The sequence below is a fragment of the Amphiura filiformis genome, chromosome 18 (assembly GCF_039555335.1).
Source record: "Amphiura filiformis chromosome 18, Afil_fr2py, whole genome shotgun sequence".
Taxonomy (NCBI): Eukaryota; Metazoa; Echinodermata; class Ophiuroidea; order Amphilepidida; family Amphiuridae; genus Amphiura; species Amphiura filiformis.
The window spans coordinates 54,749,552-54,770,911 of NC_092645.1; the positions used below are offsets into that span (position 1 = coordinate 54,749,552).

Sequence of the window (21,360 nt, forward strand, 5' to 3'; positions counted from 1 at the left end):
AAAGTTACGTATAGTTTCTTAGGGTTTTATAATATTTAATACACGGTCCAGGGTGAAAACATCATGAAAGGTTGTGAAAGATTTGCTTTGGCCCCTGAACATGTATACAACATTACCAAACTATACGCAACTTGAGTGTATACATGTTGAGGGGCCAAGTGGACTTACGGTCTTCTTGCGCTCATGTCTTCATTATTGGCGTTGCAACAACAGATAATTACAGGTCCTTGCCAATTAAACCTTCTTAAGATGAGGAGGGGAGGGGGAGATGGATGCTATGGTCAGTGAAATATTAGCGAGCATGTTTTGCCATACGGTTTAGCTAAGTAATGTTCTCACAACCACATCAACTTTTTGATTAGGTGAGATTATTTCAGTCCATCGATGTTCGTTTGTTCGTTAAAACATTGTCTTCACTTTACCCCTAAGTGTATAAATGAGCATTATTCTGAATGCACTTTTTAAGCCGATAAAAATTCAGGAAATACGTTAATTCTGCCATTAAATTATCCTTTAGATCAGGCAATTTTTGCTTTTTACAAGCAGCAGCAGCAACCACGGTCAAAAGGTTAGCTTTTTAATATCCCTGATTGTCCACGAGAAATATAATCTCATTAATTAGACAATTACGCGTATTTTACAGGTATATAGTATACTAAAATGTTGTACTGTACAGCTTCTATATATCTATCTATATAGCTTTGATTTAATTGTCATTTAATGCAATATGGTGCAAACTGCTTTGCATATTTTTAGACAAGCTTGTGAGGCAAAATCTTTGTGAATTAGATGGCACAGCAGCTGTAGATATGTAGAAATCAAATCCATAATATTAAAGCCTCGTTTCCTTTATGTACAATGTACCACACAGCATTGGAAGAAAATAATTACTATTTCTAGAATTTTTAATTATGTGCCACTTTGCACCTATTCCCACGTTGACTCACAGCAGCGCAAGTGTAATGGCTTCGTTGTGGCCTTATGTACAATTCTGAAATGTCTTTTGGACATTTCAGGTAGGTTCTGGAGCACTTTGCCAGACCCAAAGCTTTCTGAATGAAACCATTTTGTCAAAACCAATAATGTTAAATTTTTTGTTTGTGATATTGAGTCCGAAAATTGTTATGACAATTCCACTTAGGATCCGAGTGTGCTGACAACATCCGAAGATAGTGTGGACGCCCAGGAGTGTCAAAGAAGCAGCATGTGTTCTTGATGGCACTACCAAGCTTCCAGACTGTAACCTGTACATTGGGTTTCAAAATCTAAAGATTGTATCACAGTACAGAATCACTATCGGCAAATCTGGAATCGAACTAGCAACTTACCTTGAGTTCTTTGAAGAATAAACTATTCCTGGCCCAATCTACGAAGGCAAAAGTGTTTGGTCAGCCAACTTGCACACCATACTAAAGAAATCACCCGGTGCTGTCATGCCTAACTGAGTCTGCAAATATGACGTGATTTTGGCTTGGAGTTGCCCCTGATCGGGTTCACTTCTCATTAGTTCGATAATCAGTTTTGGGGTCTGATCAGGCTCGGATTTGACAGCTAATGGACTAGCACTTGATGACGGGGGCGGACTGGACGTAGGTACAGGAGGGGGACTTGTTGTGTAGTTTATTGGGAGCATTTGGTGTGGTGGTTGATGATGATGACCGTACCCATTATGATGATGCTGAAGACCTGGCTGTGGTATGTTTAAGTGTGGATCACGTGGATCACGAATCACCACTGCTGGGGGAGGGTATAATGGCGCACTCTTTGATGCTGCCACTTGAATGTTCTTGATAGCCATGGAGATGTCAGGGCTTCCTGGAGCAGATACCGCTCTTACATTAGCGATCAACCTGTTTCTCTGTTGTTGTTTGAGTGCTCTGTCTCTTTTGTACATTGGACCAAATTTGTTCCTTCCTCCTCGCATTCTATCGGGTCTTACGGCTGCAATAACAACAGATAAATAAATAGATTTTAATGTCTCTTTTATTGTACCACACAACACATTGAACACAACATCGGAACATGACATGTACATTCTGCATTTGTCCATATCCCAAAATGCATCTTGATTTTAAACCTCTTCACGTTACACACGCAATCAAGCGTGTAGTTCTTGTGTAAGAGATTGATGTTTACCTCGTAAATTTGTCAAAATATATATGCCCAAAAATGACGAACATTTGCACTTTCTTTCCATTCACTAGGATCCACAACATGCTCATCTGTCAGGGCACAGTTCTTTAACCACAATACAGTTGCACATTCATTGAATGACCTTTGAAAATTTGGGTACATATTCTGCAACTTGAGGTCAAATTTTGCACTATGATTGTTTCATTGAGGTTATTGGACTATGCCATTGAGATGAGGCTATTGTGGTCCATAGTGATTACTGCTGCACTACGAAATACCAAAAGGCTACGTTTTTATTCACTGTTTGGAAAATATTTCTGCTGAAACCCCACGTTAACATTGGCTAAATAAGTTGTGTTTTTTGCTCTCATGAAAAAGTATTTTTTTTAAACAACACATAAGTAAAAAAACCCCAATTTTTGTCCGCCATTTTCATATGTGTGACGTATTTTGAAGGTTAAATCAACATGCATTATGGGATACTGTCAAATGGAGAATAGAACGGAATTGGACATCCATGTTATTGATTACAGTTTCTGGAACACATACTGCGTGACACAGGTGTAAGTCTGCAATTCGCTTGTAATTCCCAGTGATTTAATTTTTACGATTGTCTCTTATGCAATTGCGCCCAATGCTATAAACTGTATGTCTTATTGTGTATAAAGACAGCGAGTATAGTTAACTTGTATAGAATATTTTGTGCTGATCCCAGACTTTTAAAAATTGTGTTAATTACAACTCAAGAATAAAATAGGGTGAGGAACAACAAAACAAAAATATTAAATACATGCATAGATTCGAGTCTAGAATTTGTGATACAGGTACTGCATGGGGTTTCTTGTATGTTGTTTATGTAGGTATACGGTATAACTCGATGTCCAATATTACGTAACAATTAAGGGGGTACTACACCCCTCGATAAATTTGCGTCTATTTTTGCATTTTTCTCAAAAACTAATAACACAGTGGTAATAAAATTTATGTATATTATAGGGTAAGGAATTCAATTATTACACTGAATTTCAGTGATTTCAAGACAAGCGGTTTGTTATTTATGATCAGAAATAAGGTACCGCTAGGATGTACCTCGTTTCCTATCATATATACTGAACCGCTTGTATTGAGTCACTGAAATTTCAGTGTAGTAATTGGATATCTTGCCCCAATAATATACATAACTTTTGTTACCAGTGTATAATTATTTTTTGAGAAAAAATGCAAAAATAGTCACAAATTTACCATATGGGTGTAGTACCCCCTTAACCGTAATTAATTTTTTGGCCAAGAATACCAGAGATATACTTTTAGTACATCTGATTGCATATCCTCAATAAACACCCCACCCGTGAACTTGAACAACAATCTTTTCCAGATTAAAGACGCATGCATTGATAAATTTTTAATCTCACTTTTGAAAGTGGGCGTGGACAATCGTTTTCCCGATAACAGGTCTTTTTTTCTTGGAGGTCAAAAATATTCCCGGAGCCCTGCCCATTGTATTAATGTTCCACTCAGTGACCGATGCAAATTCCCACGATGAATAGTCATTGATAGTAGATTTAAAACTCGCTATTATCAAATTCAAATGCAACTCTACATCAACAATACACTTGTGCAGTGACCTCTACCATGTAACTAATATACATTTTCAACACCCTATTCAAATAATTTTTACGCATTTCGCCTTTTCAATTTGATTCATTTTGCAATATTTGTTGTGGTCATTTGGTCAGAATATCAAGACAGGATGACCACAAGTTCCTGATAAGATTGAAGGGTCAGTTGTTAATGGCTGCGATATCTCCCGAGTTTGACCATTTGACTGACCACTGGAGCAGAGATGACCAATACACAATTGACCCCAAGAATGACAAACACTTCTGGTTTTGATGGATCGTATCAGTCGGATTTCAAAAGATCACCGATTTGTGATTTATTCATCCATTTCTGATTGGGGCTTTAATATTCAATAGATCCGACGCCATTTTGAAAACCTATACATACCGTACATTGTATAATCAATTCTCAAATGTGCGTATGTGATTGATGGTTATACCCAACTTTCTAAATATAATGCATTTCTGCATTCGGGGAAGCATCCAACAAATATTAAACAGCCTTGCTACTTAAGAAATTTCAAACTTTAATTTTGACAATGTCAAATCTATAGCCTAAATGGTCCCTTTTCTAATTGAAAACAGTTTGCATGTTTAGATGTTTATTAAGCCTCTAATAGTATTAGTAATACTACGAGCAAACGTCCCCTTAGTTTTGGTTTTTAAATAATCTGAATTTTTAAAGGGCCATTCATCGTGTAATTTAGATCTTAGCTGGTTCTTTTATTTTGGCATTTGTGATTTTTTTTTTGCACATATTCAAAAGAGCCGCGAGATTAACCTAAACCAGGAGAATAAGTTAAGAAAATTCGCAAGTTCCCAAATTTCTAAAGCATTTCGTAAACTTGACAGTAATTAAATGTGCATTCATACATAGGCCTACATGAAAGACACGACATCGACGATAGCGTTAGAAAAACGAAAGATCAAGCAAGCATGCTTCAACCACAGACAACAGCATGCAACAAAAATTATCATTCGCAATGCATGTTTTGTATGATTTTTTCAGGATCTGTGATCATGTGGTGATGTGGGATGGCTATTGGTTATATGTCCCCTAAAAGGACGTATTCATGTTTTGTATGATTTTTCCAGGATCTGTGATCATGTGGTGATGTGGGACATGGCTATTGGTTATATGTCCCTAAAAGGACGTATTCATGTTTTGTATGATTTTTCTAGGATCTGAGATTTGGGATATGGCTTTTGGTATTACTAGTGTATCCCCTAAGGACGCATGACCTGCATGCATGCTACGAATGATCATGTCTTACGTAATGTCTAGACTACCTCTAATGAGAAAGCATTCACTACAGGTCATTATATCACTATGGACCACAATAGCCTCATTCCAATGGCATAGTCCAATAACCTCAATTACATATTCATAGTGCAAAATTTGATCTCAAGTTGCAGAGTATGAGTTTTGGTACCCACATTTATAAAGGTCATTTAATGAATTACAAATGTATTGGGGTTTAAGAGCTGTGCCCATGATAGATGAGCATGTTGTGCGGATCCTAGCGTATAAAGCATAGATCGGCAATTGATGCAAAATGTGGTGAATTAATTAGTTTTTGGCATCTCCATCAGAATATGGCAGTTTCAACTTATTTTGGGCTTTGTACTGTCGTCAACTATTTATAAATGATGCGATGGTCAAAGGATACAAATAATATTTTGGAAATAATACTATACATCTACCACAAATCGTGTAGGCCTATACATTCAAATAATTATGTGACTTTATGTGGAGCAATAACATACAAACATGCAGTAATAAGTCTAAAATTTGAAGATTTATAGTTGTATTTTAGTTTGTCTGTTTGCTGAAGATTATCATTTTTGATTTTTACTCCTTTCGCTTTTGTGGGGGGTCACAGTTAATAATTAGGCCTATACCAAGCTTGCTTATATCATCAACCAAGTCATTTGTTTCAAACTAGAGTAAAGTGTGCGGAGGCTTGTGGATATGTTTCAATGGTCTATGGTTGTGCCTGTGCGTAGCGCACTGTAAATCACTGCGCTTTTTTTTTATTACTTCAATATTTAATGTTAACTTTGTAGGGCCACATAAATAGGCCTACATCAAATATAAATTCAACAAGTAAAGTTATTCAATATCTTTCAATTATTTTTTTTTTCTTCTAACAAATATTTGATGCTGAATGTCTGGTGGAGAAACATATCGATTTCATGTCATCAAAAATTCGTTAGTAGAGCGGAGGTTTGAAAAACACATTTTTTAAAAGTTTTATCTAGCCTAAATCATGTTTAAAAACACATCTGGAAGAAGAATGTGAATAGATTAAATATTAAACGAAGACATGTTGCATCATATGTATGATATGTTCTACGTGGAAATATAAGAAGTTTAGGCCTATAGCCCGCTTTAGGGTCTATGATGCACTGGAATGATAAATGATGCATGCTGGGAAGATGGGAAGACAGTCTCGTGAGCACTGAAGAGGCGAATCCAACCGGTGGAAAAACACCGTCTGTAAGAGTTGAATTCATGTGCTATGGAGTATAAGGCCAAATAAAAAAATAAACATGTTTCACGTCCCCTCCCGCTTCCTTTTTTGAGGTTTTCTCAAATAAATTTTTATTTTTTGAAATTCAGTTATAACTTTTCAAAAAATATGTCTAGGACGTTGGGATGCTTTCTATAGCCTTGTTAAGATACAAGAAACACTTTAGGAAGGTTTTGTGATCATTAGAGGGGGTGTAACTCTCAGAACAACAAATAAAAAAGGGCCTCCTCCTTTTTCCAGGCATTATTGTATGTACGGATTGTACGCTAAAACAGCTCCAAGTATGGGTATTTACACCAATTTTGCGATAAAAAATAGAAAATAAAAAGCCCCCTCTTCCTCCTTTTTTTCGAAAACCCGGACGTGAAACATGTTTTATTTTTTACTTAGCCTAATGGTATTCGTGTATAGCATGAGGTTTACAATAGAACGTACAGACATGTCTGATAAGACCCTTGGTACATACGTAGCATGCCAAATTTGGCAGTTGAAATGTTTGCTCACACGCATAATTATATAGATCTACATTGAGAAACATGGGCTTCGACTTACCAAACATTGGACTATGGATTTATGTCGAAACATCGGGAAGGATAAACAATGACAACGTCGTATTGAACATTCTTTTTTGGGAAATCTAACTAAGCGTTAAATAGTTAGTTACATATTGAGCATCCAATATGGAATTTACTGCAGGGACTATGTGCTGAAGGAACTTCAAAGCGTGTCATTCACATAAAAGCAAATTCGCATTTCTTGCAGTTGAAATGTTCGCCAGACATTGAAATAAATTTCAATACATTTCCCTCCCGCCTTCCTCGAGAATTGGAAAATATTTCATCATTTGATTTTTCTGTTAAATGACATCTTAATTTATATTAACTTGATACTTTCTTACTTCGATAATCTTATAACTATGATACTGGGCAAACAAATACTAGTAACACCCCACGCATTATTGTCAATGTATAAAATCAACCATATAAATTGCAATATAATAAAATCTGCGGTGCCAAAATGTACCATTGATTCAGTTTCAAAATAAAGAAAATAATAATTAATAATTTGAAGCTACCTCGTGCCTTTTAAAAAATAAATAGTAAAGGGCCTAATAGTTCTGGAAAAAACAACAAACAAACACACACACAAAAACAACAACCTCGCAATCAATGGTGAGATAGGAAAATAACAATAACATATCGCTCTATGTATACTGAATGAAGGAAAAGTACGCGAGTGAAGAAAAGAGTATTCAAAATTTGTTCGGGGAAATTCCCTAGCGATTCCTCCACAATGATGCATACAAATGATCATGCTTCAAAGTGCCCTTACGTTAAGTGCTAAACCTTGTATACTCATTAGGTCATACTCAGCATCGAAGTGAAGGCCATACAGCATTAAATCGTATTGAAGAATCACAGACTTCGATTTATAAATATTACGAGGTCGGTGACCTTTCTGAATATAGAGTGTGACCTTAAAATACCTATGCACGAGGTCATGGCTTCCCTTTCATTACTCAAGTTAAATAAACATGATGATGACTATTGGGATACACGAAGAGCCATGCTTGTAGCATCGGTTCGTATCATAGGGCCCACGTGTTTTACAATAATAATCAAGTTTTGCATGTGAATTCAGTTATTTAGAGTCTACTTTATTATAATTATAAATGTTTATGAAATACCGTAAAACCCCGTCTACAAGCATATATAGTGGTTTTTTTTTAATAGCTTAATTAATTCGAAGCAAGCGTTAATATATCAATACAATAGATCGGTCTTAAAATAATACTTGTTTGTATATGCTTGGATCCGTAATTTATTTGCTCAAACTCCATAATGGCGACTGGATTAATGTAGCTTTCATCAGAAGCACACTATATGCTTGGAGACGAGGTTTTACGGTAGTTGATTTACAATGTCCTGCTCTCGTCGAAGTATAGTATTTCTGGAGTACATCGTCGGTTGTCACAGTACCGGTGCAGCCGGTCCCTGTGTGAATGGTCAAGCTTTCGTCAAATGTGTCTCTGACTTCATTCAGTCCTGCTGAAGTCGTAGACACATCTCACGAAATCTCGCCCACTCACACAGAGACCGGCTGCAGCGGTACTATGACAACCGACGATGTACTCCAGAAATACTATAACTTCGACGAGAGCATGGCAATGTAAATGACCATTTCATTGATGCCGATGTCGTACTGGTTCAATTACTATATTAAACTAATTATGAATTCCCATCGAGAAGCCTATCAACTTATAACTTTTCTGTGAATACAATAAAGCATTTGTACGTATTGTACAAAAGATGATGTAACTTAGGCATACATACATGTAGCTATGCTATTAAAGCGGTTTGAAGTAACTTTGTGCTACAGATTTGCATGTTTGTCAAATTGTCATCAATAGGTGAGAATTCCTGGGGTAGTTTTGTATTCACCAACTTATATTAAATGGAGCTATAGGTATATCACTGTGAATGAGACTTGACAAATTCTATTTCTTACCTTCTAGTTTCATGCCGACTTTGAGGCACTTTTGGAAGCGACAATACGGACATCGTTTTCTTTGTGTCTTGTCAATCAGACAATTCCTATTCTCAATACATGTGTAAACTTTCTTGTTCTGTACGGTGCGTTTGAAGAACCCCTTGCACGACTCGCACGTTAGAAGACCGTAGTGATATCCGGAGACTTTGTCGCCGCACACAGGACACTGCTCGTCGAATTCGGGTTTCAATTCGGTTTGTTCGAAAGGATTAAAATCCATTCGTAATGCTGGGTCTGCAAGAAGAAATAATAAGACATTTTTAACTTATTTAAAGAAAGGTAACATTTGGTCATATCGACAGTATTGATCAATTTAACATGACAAATCGAAACACCGGTTAAAATTGGATATTCCGATGCATCGATGTGGCACTACTGCATGAACTTCCAGTGAAACGTAATGTTCAATGTTCTCTGCAAGAATGCACATTCAAGTGGTTGACATCAGAATTTATCAAGCCTGAGAAAAGGTTACAGAACGTCTAGGTTCAAGAATCAAGACTATGGAGTCATACAGGGTTATATTCATGGTTAGGGTCAACAGGTTTAGGGTTATGATTAGCGTTTAAGTTATAGGTTAGGGTTAGATTGAAGGGTTATAGTAAGGGTTAGGGTTTATAACGACTCTTAGTGGGTTTTTTTTGGACCAATGATGCTCCGGATCGAGTAGTATTAAACCCATGATAAGAATGATCTTGAAATGGGGTATGAAGTTACGACATCACCAGGCCTGGAAAAAATTGGGAAATTTGGTAATCTGGAGGGAAATTATGCTTTTTTGGATAAAGAAATGCATAAGAAATGGTGGAGAATCCTGATACATATGTCGAAGGGAAATGGAACATATTTCCAGCCCTCGGATAAGACAATTACACCAGACGCAATCCAGTAGTGTTTGATCATAGACACTCTCGATTTTGCAGTATACACATAAATTTACAATTTAAGAGAACAGGCAGTGTACACCCATAGAAAATGTCAACACTGCCGTGATGTGCCAAAATGACAGTTCCCCATTTGTAAAAGGAAATCTTCCATTTATTCATGATATATATATAGCTATATATTACTTGAGTTGTACTAGTAGGCACGCCACTAGTGCGCTACAAATTCATGCCAAATGTTCGATATGAATGAATGAGTACTAAACTACGCACAGAAAAGGCAAGTTTCAGTAAATTGTGATTTATACATCTATATGATCTAGTAGTAAACGCCTCACAAAAAGAAAGTCCCCACTTCTGTGGTCATAACACAATTAATTGAAAATGATAATAAAAATCATATGTATGGCATAATTTTGTCAGCTGCATGATCACAATGATCAAAAAATTAAATGACAGAAGTTCATAATATAATATTCAATGCAAGCATAGATTTTACACAAATTGTTTAAAAAAATGGTCTCGAGTATTCTAAAAGACACCCTAAATATTATAGAGATCTGGAATTCTATATGTCAGATATTCGATGATCATTTATTTATTTGAACTTGGAATCCATTAGCAATGGGATTGCGTGTACATTGGTAGAATTGCAGCACAGGTAAAATGATGCACATACCCTTTTGTTTCGGAAATCATAAAAATATTCAATGATTATAAAATACTTGACTATTTTTGGTAAACAAATAAAGGGAATGCACATACATATTGTACGATCAAGAATAATTGTGACTCATTTTTGCAACATGCGAGATACACGGTTTAATCATTCGATTAGCCAATGATAATTTTGGTAATGTCAAAGTTGGCAAGTTGATTACAAAATGCCAATAGTGGTTGTTTGAATACACATGCCCTATGCCCACAGCAGAAAAACGTACCTTCCCATGCAGCCTATGTGCGTGGATCCCTCATGGAACCCACCATTGACGACCTACGCAAATCGGCCATGTTTAGTGGCAGCGTACTTCGTTCCGTAAGGTGCTCACTTAGTTTTCTTTTCATATTATTGATCCTCATATTAAACTGGGTACCATAACGCTTTTCAATGTAAGAGAGCACCTTTCTTTAGCATTACTGGACCAAAAAAAACTAAACGGATACCAGCTAGATATTTCTGCAGTTTTTCGTAAGAACGCATGCGCACGAGATATGACATCATCTCAAAAGTTCATAGTTCGAAATTTTGACGTATTTTTCCGGAAGTTCCGATCAGCTGTCAAGTGCTGCATGCTGTCAGTGACAGTGAATTCTTCGAATGCAGAGCTGTGATTTAGCCGAGATTTTGATTATTCAGGACTGCAGTTTTCTTACAAATTTGTCATATTTGCTTCCAGATAGGAATACGAAGCGTATAAAGTAAGTATTTGGTGTCAATTTATTTTGTTAAAATTTATTCGATTGTTTTTTATTTTCATGATTTTTGCATGCACGAGCACATTTTTATATGATTATCATCATCGACATCGTATTAAATTCATGAATTTTGCAATTTTATATTATTATTTAATATCGGTAAACTGTAGTTTCATGCGTATTTGCTGTGTGGAACCAGACATATTTTGACTGTGATGATCATCTATTTCAACTTCGTGGCCAAATCTTATCTTACATCATTAAAAAGGAAGCTTAAATTTATTTGGCCAACTCTGACTCTTGTCAAGAAAGTGTCACGCATGCATGTCGCTCAGTTGTGCCACTTGTGGTATAAATTTCGAACATTTGAGGGTTTTTTCAAGTTGTAGAACCTTCTCTGTTGCAGAAACTTTTCAACGCAACTGACTCTTTATTGCATTTGTATTTCTAGTGAATTTTTTTTTTTCGGAAAGTATTATTATTCCGAATAATCAGACCCAGAACAAAATATTAATTTCTGACATGATCGTGTTCTGGGTCTGAACTGTTTTCATGGCATTGAACGGAAAAATGTGTAGACGCTGAAGATGATACGAGATATTGGAACCCTTAGCCAGGTACGAGTAGACAGTACAGTGTGAAACATTCAGGAAATGGTATTTTACAACATTTCTTTTACATGTTTATCTTCAGTTTTTTAGATGAAAAAGTTCATGACTTTATCATGCGCGTATTTTGGGGGTAAAAGCAGGGCAGGGTCAGAAATTCGCAACCAAGTGTGAGAATCCTTTTGAATTCTCCCGGTGGAATTTTGCAAGAATCAATGGATTCTCGCCAATTTACTTTGTATGATAAATTGAAATATTTAGGAGAATCCATTTAGATTCTTGCAATTTTGTTGACGAGAATCTTTGCGAGAATGGATTCTCGGATTCTCGCCGAATTTCTGACCCTGCAGGGGGCCGGCCAAAATGAAGGGGCTGAAAGAAGGAGGGCCGGCAAAAATGAAGGGGCGAATTAGTAAAATAAAAAGGATTAAAATAAAAAGAATTAGTAAAATAAAAAGGGCGGACAAATTTGATAAAGCAAAAAAAAAATTGAAAAAAATGGTACTATATACATCAAAATGTGTTGCTTTTAGGGCGATACGCCTGAAATCCTTTTTTTTTTTTTTTACTCTTCACTTTTTCAAACAAAAATTGGGTCAACCTTTTCGGGTTGTTGAGGAAGGCGGCAAAATTGAATTTTCTTCAGCCCCCCGGGGTTGGGGCGGCCATGGTACGCCACTGCTTTATGGGGAAATTGTGGGTTGATCAGTTGTGAAAATTAGGTCAGAAAACTGAGAAAAGGGCAATATTTTTTCTCTTTTTGCCATACATGTATTTTGTTTGGTCATTGTTAGGAGTGTGATTTTCGGGTATTTTTGTGCCCGGTACCCGCACATTTTTCGGCGGATAACTTGGTACCGAAATTGGAATTTTTTTTTTTTTTTTTTTTTTTTTTCAAAGTTTTTTTTCGGTTTTGTGGTGTCTCTGGACCTAGACCTAAATGCTAGTATCATTCATGGTTGACCTAAAAAAAATAGAATTTTGCACATTGTTTTTTGTTTTTAATATGAAAATTGATACATAGTTTTCATGTCATAGTCATGCATTTTTTTTAGGTCAAGCATGAATGAGGCACTACAAAACCAAAAAAAACCTTCGAAAAAAAAAAAAAAATTTCACTCACACCCTTAGTCATTGTTCCAACTTAAATGAAGTTATATTTTTTTATCTTTTGGTAGGTAAAGGTCACTTATTGCTACATACTTACCACAAACCTCCCTGCTGCAAAGATGGAAGAGGATACGCCCGAAAGCCAACCAAACTCTCATTTAGCCCAAGTGGAATGCATGATGAGGTAAATTTCTTATTTCATATAAAATGGGCATAGCAATATAGAAAATTGTACAAATGTATCGCAAAAAACTGATTTTTTTTTTTGCTATAGAATTAGTATTATATTAATTAGACATAGGCATAGACAGGATTTTAGTGGCACTTTACTCTTTGTCATCCTCATTTTATCCCTGAATAATATCGGTGGGGCCTCTGGTTCCATCCTGGCTATGCTACTGGTTGCAACATTGAATTTGACCCACAAATTAAAATATATATCTTTTATTTTGCACTTTAAATTTAAATTTGTAAATCATTCTGCTGATTCCTCATGGTGTCCATATGGCATGGTGTATCAACAGTCGTGTCATGTATGTGAGATCTTTGCCATCTGAAGTATCTGCCTAAAATTAATGTAGTGAATGAATAATTAATTTGATCATGCATTTTTGCCTCCACTATGGGGCTCATCAAACCCATGACATATATGTACAGTTGTACACATATTTTGCTGTGTCACCTGACCTGATTTAAATGCTTTGCCAATTTGAAGTGTGTTCCATTTATGTTCCTTGTATGTTTATGGCTTTGTTTTATGTTTGCATTTTTTAATCACACTTTAGTTACACTTAGCGCAAGATTTAGTCAGGAAGGCCAGAAATTTTCAAGGTGGTTGGTCATCACCAGGCAAAACCCGGTCATCACCAGCCAAAACCCGGTTTCGGTCCAGGTCTCCTGTGGCTAAGCCTAAGTCTACACCAAAGCGTGAACAGCAGTCCTGGAGTAGACATGAGATGAGAGCCCTTGTGGAATTTATTGCTCTGCCATCAAGTGACTGGGACAAAGAATCCAGCAAAGCGGATGGCCCTCATTTGGCGCAAAACACACAAATACTGGGCGAAGCTGCAAAGCATGTCTCAGACCAATCGGGAAAAACATTAGGAAAGGTAAATATATTTCCTTCTAGCATGTTTCATGATATGCTATGCTGAATTTCACTATTATATACTGAATGTAAGTTCATACATGTATGTGCTGGTAATAAACAAGTCAGTTTAAAATTTGGAAACTATTATTCTTTGTAAGGGGTGCACCATTTGATTTTTAGGAGGGTAGGCATGGAAGGTTTTTTTTAATTAAAGAAAAACTTCCCCCCCCCCCAAAAAAAAGAAAGAACAATCCCCAAAAAAAAACAATTGCCCCACTGTGTAAACAAATTCCCTACCCAACTCTTTTTAAAGGTAAATTGGAACAGAAAAAATAGTTCCGCCTAACCCAAACTCCCTTGCACCCCCATGAGGATCAAATTGTGCATTCCTAAGCATATCTGATGTCTAAATTATCTTGCTGGCGTAAAGCGATATCCAAAAGTATAGTTAGGTAAGGGATAAAATTAATGCTTGGTTTTGCTTACCCTCAACCACTTTATCAATAGGGCCTGTCTGTCAATATTTTATTAATTTGTTTATAGGTATTAAACAACTGTGCGATAGTACGAAACAGCTGTTTAATTGAAATTTTAGATAAAAAATGTCAATATTTTATTTAGAAGTGAAAAGAATCTGTCAAACAAAAAATTGTGGAATTTGGCAGGATGAAAGTCAACAGTAAAAAAGCATGTGTGTTTGTCACCTCTGTTTCCCTCTGGAGACATAAAACAGTAAAAAACATCGCCATGAATAAATTTCTCTCGTACGATCCATGTATACATTACAGTTTGTGCACACTTTGGAATTGTTTTAGCCATTCTTCCCCTCATACATGTAAATATACGTGTATGTAAGTAGCCTTTAGTATGGGAAACTGGACAATGTTGAATGACTCCTGAAGTTATATGGGGTTGGAAGGTCATGCACTCCAATTAATGTATAAAAATTGAAAAATTCCATCCTATATGTACTTGCATCTGGCAAGGGAGTTACTATATTCACAAGAATAACCTCTATACCTGTGTACGTGCCTCCCCTAATTTTTAGCAACCACCATCAGGACCAGAGTGACAAGCAAACTAGCAAAAGAGTTTCCAAGAAATATTGGGGGCGTTTATGCAGCTGAAAAAGCATATAGCTTAGATATTGACAGCTTCCAGTTTGGGTCTGCATCTCAGTTCTTACCTGATTCATCTCCCCCGTTGGTGCCAGTGGAGTTAGCTCCCCCATATGATTTGATTTCGACTTCATATGCCCTCGCAAATGCGATGCCTGATACACCAGAACTCCAAAAGCGTGGAAGACAATTGCACCCACATGACACGGAAACCCCAAGTTCCAGTACACCTGCATGTACTAAAATCATGTCTGATGAAGATTGGATAGATGATGTAGTGAAGTCTTTCAAGTCCATGGGCATAACAAGCCAAAGTCAGTTTATGAAGAAACTCAATGATGCTCTAGAGCCTGATACAATTCAGACGTTGTTGGATGGTCTGTATTATGACCTCCATTTGAAGAAAGGACTGGGCACATACCCAGAGAACTTTGTAACATTGTCTTTAAATGCAATGGAGCGCCTTGAAAAGGCCGGCAAGCCAAACTTAATTTACCACTTCACAAGGTGTATAGCAGAGGACAGGCCTGGAACTAAGACACCACTTCTACCATTTGACCACATGCCTTTTGGACTGATAGAGCATCAAATACAGTTCTTCTCTCACACAAACCAGGCTCAGGTATTTTATGTGTACAGTGCATATTGTACACAAGTTGTTCACATTTTGGATGGATAACAGCTAACATTCATACATGTTCTTGTTCAATTAATATCATTATCAACCATATTTGTAATAATATGTGAAAAAAAATTATGCATGCTTTTCATTCATTTTCAGAGTAAAACCATAATTATTAAGAACACAACAACAATGAAATGCTTTTCTGTTTGTTTGGGTTTTTTCTCACTAAAAGTAAACACAATCAAGTTATTTAAAGATTTGACCAATATACCAAGCAAACACAAAACCTTTTATAAACATTTTACACAATTATATGGGGTTTTGGTTGGGGTAAAAATGTTTAAATATCATGAAAACGTTTCAGAAATATTTTTTTATAAAAACCCACTGAAAAAAATGTTCTTGAATAATTTTATGAAGACATTTTATACCCTCAAAATCCCCTTAATATACCACATCATGTAAATGTTTTCTGGCAACCTTTTCTACCTTTGGCGAATAATGTGGAAGCATTTTGCGTTTGCTGGGATGTCATTTGATCATGAACAACCCTCTCTGAATATTTGACATTTTATGTATACTATGTATGTATTAATTTATTTCATTTGCATGTTTGTTTGTTTATTAATTTTATTTATTTATTTATTTAAAAGTTTTACTTTTTCTTTATCTATTGCATTCAAGAGATTGATAGTAGAAATTCCAAACATACATGTATAGGGGAATCTGACAATCCACCAAGCCAATAACTTCTGTTCAGATTCCTTGTGCAATACTGTAACACTGTATGAATGAATATGTAGTTCAACCATGGTTCAACGGTGTAGATGCATCATGCTACTTACCTTGCCAAAAACGTGATCTGTATGGCTCACATTTGTCTATTGTACTTCATTAGGCGGTGATGCCTGATTCAACGTTAGCTTTGGACATTTAATTATTTTATTGATTTTTCACCTGGGTAAGTTGAGTGGAAAATAAAGAAAGTAATTAAGTACCGGTACCCAAAGCTAACGCTAAATAGGGCATCTCCGCCTAAATGACCCTTCAAATTAAATTTGAGGCTGTTAATTTCCCTGTTAATTACCTTTGACCTCAAGCAGCCCTTTGAAACCACCACTTCAGCAGTGCACACCTACCTAAAATATCGGAATGTGTTGAAGTGTGGTGGAATGTGTGGACGGACAGACAGAAGCCATGATTTTAGTGTAGATACATGTTTTGATATAAATGCACTTTACTGATTCATCTGTACTGTAAATATTTAACCTCATTGTCAGGTGACTGGAAGAAGATTTTAGCTGGGAGCTTAAATTACTTAAATTACAGAAAACCCATGTACATTAATAGTGTGATCTATCGTCATATCTAACCCATTTTTTAAATTAAATATGCTGTAACAACCACATGAATTGCAGATTGTCAATGTGTCCTGTTTTAATGTTGTCATGTTAAAATCCAGAAATTGATAGTTATAGTTTTCTCCCATTTATTGCTTACAAGTGTTTATAACTTTCAGACAATTTCATTTCATACAATACTGTTAATCAGTATAAATTTGGATACTTCGGACTTAATTATATGCACTGTTCTTGCAGTCACCATCTTCACCTCACACATCATTTTGTTATAAGAATTTTTCATAAATGTTTGAGCTACTGTACATGTATGTCATGTAATGTTATTTTACTTTCTTATAAATTGTGTTACTTCTTATTTTCCGCAATAACAGCATGCATTCCATGTTCCGTAACCAATTAAAAGCTTTCTCAACTGCCTTTGATTGTCACAATAGCAAAATGCACATGTATAAATGTCAAACTATATTCTGGGTCTTTTTCCTTTTATTAAAATTTATACCGGCATGCCGGCATCCTTGACCAAAAATGTTGTGTACTTGCAACACTTCAATAATGATATTAATTATATTGAGATCTGTAAATGGCTGGAATGCATAGTCTAGCTGATGGAGGTATACATGTAGCCACTTGTCACATAGCTCCTTCTGAAAAACAAATAGTAAGCAAATGAAAAGATACAAGCAAAGGCAGGCCTACATGTAAATATATTCTCTAAAAGTGAATTATATATCACACTGATTTTGTGCCATTTTATGTTTTGTTGTTAAGATGAATTTGAAATAACATTTTCTTTAATATCTTAATATCATATTATTTTTCATTTACTCAATGTTTAATAGATCAAAATACCACATGACTACAGACAGTGGCAGGTTATGATGGAAATAGAGTTTGGATTAAGATTCAATAGGCTTTTCCGTGGTCCAGGATGGAGTGGTAATAATGAAGAACGAGGCTACCCATATGAGGTATTGTAATTTTGATTTAAAACTTGTGACACGATCTGGTCCACAAGGGCCACAGTCTGCAAATTTGAAATTGAGATAAAGGCAAAAATATGTAGTAAAAAACAATAAAATACATAAGAAAATAGAAATCACAAAACTTCATAACTGAAGACCCAAGTATGCTAGACCTTTTCAGTATATTGTTTATACTGTTTTCAGTACATATGATAGCCTAATGTATAAGGTAATTGTAACTCGATTTTCAAAAATGCCTCCTTTGGCCCCCATGGACCAGATCGTGTCACAATTAAGCTTAGCGACTGAATCCTAAAGTTGATTATTGTAATCTTATTTGGTTAAATGCAGGTCTAACTCTCCTGAACAGGTTGGATCACCATCAAAAACGTAGAACTTGTTAGAGCAATCATGGGTGTCCCAATGTGCACTTCAACTCATTTTGTTTTTGATTCAACTGGAACTTTTTCTGATCGTCGCAGATATCAAATCCGTCTCAATGTTTTTAATGTACCCCCAACCTGTGCAATATTTTCACTAAGTGCACTCATGCTTATAGTAATTACACTGTCAGATCATCAACCTCTGGGAATTTTGTTATTCATAAGATGCGCACTGAGACTGGCAAGAGAACTTTCCTGTTCGGGGGGCCTAAACATTAAAAATCCCCTACCTGCCAACACAAGTGTTTTCAAGAACATATAATAACATGTAATTTTATTTCTTCATCTTCCTGTTACACCTAGTGGTGTATGTGGGCTTTCCTTGCCAATCAGGGTATTGGGTGCAGGTTGGTGGTGCCATCCCATGGAGGTCACACCAGCGGTTGAGGTTACACACCTCAATTCTTGTTGGGTTTTTTTGGGGGGGGGGCCTTTCTGTCTGTGCGTGATTTCCTCTTCTTGGCGAGGAACCTATGTGCACCACTGGGTGAGTCTATGCAGGGTTTTTTGGACGAATGCCCTTTCTTAATTATGTGTAATAATTTTTGAACATTTTCTTACTCTTTTATGCATCATTTTGTAAATGTAATTATCATATGTATTTCAATTTCTTGTAGCTAGTAAGTATGTGTATATGGTATTATTTTCATGACTTCTTTGTGTATTTTAAATATATGTTTGTGCTGCATCCTGGGCAGCAAGGGAGAACAGTGCTGGTCACTGATTGCTTGTCCCAGGTAAGGTTAAATAAGAAATAAATAAATAAATAAATCCTATAAGAAAATGTGCTACAAATTTTAAGTTGCTATCAGTGTAGTCATTCATTTTTTGACTTTCTTAAGTTATAAAATTAAATTTCAGCACCTCTGTTCTTATTGGATTTGGTATATAAAGGCCACAGGGGCTACTCAAATATGACCAGTGACAGTGTAATGGTGTATGCATGCTTGACCAAATTTGTTTCAAAAACCCTCTAAACAAGTTTTACAATACTAGCAAATTTATCCCCTTAATAAGGTAATTTGATATAGAATTCACAGAGTTATAAGTTTTTGGCTAGTAAAAATGCAACTAATGTACCCTTTATGGACTTGTAATTTACCAAAAATTTGAAAAGGTACCCTAAACAAGTTGTTCAGGGGTCAGAAAACTACCATTATTCTTGTAAATCAGTGTTTTTTAGACCATAAATGCATAAATTTTTGCCTAAAAAACACCCATTTTTACTTGATTTGTTGCTCACACATGTGTTCAGACCATTTAACTCTCACCTGCATGCACCCTTGATGTCACTCCCTCCAAACTTCAAATCATTCAGCCATTGCAGTACATAGAATACATGTTGAACACAGAATAAGTAAAATGCATTTTTTTTCTTAGGGGCGGTTTAATGTGGCTGCACTAGGGCGTACAGCTGCTATGGAGGACGTGACAAAATGTGGCTTTACAGACACAAGTGATATCCAGGTTAGCAGCTTTTGCTACATGTCTCATTTAAGACGGACCATCATGATATGTTCATTAGGGTCAGGGGTTACCGGTGTTAAGGTTAGAGTTAGGGTTAGTAACCGAATTAGCATATCTTGATGGTCTGTCTTAAATGAGACATTTATCCATTTTATCTAAATGTTTTCCATAGAATTTATTATGTTTTCTGATACCAACATATTCATTGTATGTTTCCATCACTGCATTTGATATGAACATGCTTTGGTATTTTCTTTGTGCAAGGATAAGGCGACAAAAAAAGAAAACCCTGTTCTACGGGCCCGACCGACACAGTGTTTGAATAAATTGGGAAAAAAATTTTCCCTGTACAAATAAATGCCGACCCAAATTTCAGAAACAAACTTGTTTCATTGTATTTTCTAAAATTGCAAATTATTTAGAAATTTTGGTGATTTTTTTGGGTCAAAAAAGAAGAAGAAAAAGGCCGACCGACCGAACCTACTTGAAAGGTTCGTCCGCCCGTAGAACAGAGTTTCTTTTTTTCGTTGCCTAACAGGGTTTTTTTTGTTTTTTTTGTAGGAAGCTGCATTGAAAACATTGAAAGCAACTAATCCTGATGGACGTTACTGGATCAAAATGGACGGTACAGACATCAAGTCCGCTATACAACAGTCCATGATTGGAGAATGGAACGGTGACGTGGATATGAAAGATGGGGAGCTGAAAAGATTGCGAGAGGAGTTTGACAAAAGGGTTGAAACACTAATTCAGCTTAAAAATAGGCCCACCAAGCCCATGCTTGACAGAGCAAAAGAAATCATCAAAGAAGACATAGACTTGTTAAATTGCAAGTTGAAAGCAGCAGTTGACTTGTGCAAGAACTTGACGAAAAAGAAAACGACTTCTGAAGAAAAACTGAAGAACATAAACTGGGAGATACTGGAAATCAGCACGCTGCTGAAAAAAGCGCAAGAGATAGTCAGCGACTATACACAACTTAAGACCGGACCAATAATGACATCAAGAAGGTCCATGCAGTGAAATGGGACGAGTACACGCGTTACCTAAGAGATATATTTAAAAAAAAGCGGACACCAGCAACACATGTCCTTGTCCTGATGGTGTCGGACGAAGAGAGGAAAAGGAAGCCATATGCTGTACCGGTGCAGTATGTGCCCTACAAATCCATTACTGATGCCCAAGCCAAAAAAATAGCAGATGGGGTGAAGGAGAAGATGGTGGAGCACGGGCTGAAAGTTGTTGGTGAGTTGGATTCCTAATAAGGCGTACAGAAATTGTTTGATTGGCGTAACCCAACCGACCCTAAAAATAGACTTTTTTGCAAAAAAAATCAAAAAATTAAGATAAAAAAACAACTTTTTAGCTTATTTAATTACAGCTTAAAATGTTTGTGTGTGTGTTTGTAAAAAATAATAATAACAATAACAAAAAATGCTG

General features: G+C 36.1%; 2 protein-coding genes across 2 annotated transcripts in view; one reads left to right on the plus strand and one right to left on the minus strand.

The window, feature by feature from the left end:
• LOC140138824 (nuclear receptor subfamily 5 group A member 2-like) overlaps positions 1 to 21,360 on the minus strand; it is a 55,138-nt gene that overhangs the window by 15,307 nt on the left and 18,471 nt on the right. The window contains 3 exon segments of the mRNA XM_072160594.1: positions 1,329 to 1,381; positions 1,384 to 1,941; positions 8,795 to 9,070. Coding sequence (XP_072016695.1) covers positions 1,329 to 1,381; positions 1,384 to 1,941; positions 8,795 to 9,070 — 887 coding nt within the window.
• On the plus strand, positions 10,694 to 20,943 carry LOC140139642 (uncharacterized). Its single transcript, XM_072161346.1, has 7 exons — positions 10,694 to 10,756; positions 13,640 to 13,963; positions 14,125 to 14,128; positions 14,993 to 15,684; positions 17,888 to 18,016; positions 19,834 to 19,920; positions 20,482 to 20,943. The coding sequence occupies exons 1-7, from the start codon at positions 10,694 to 10,696 to the stop codon at positions 20,941 to 20,943; spliced, it is 1,761 nt and encodes a 586-aa protein (XP_072017447.1).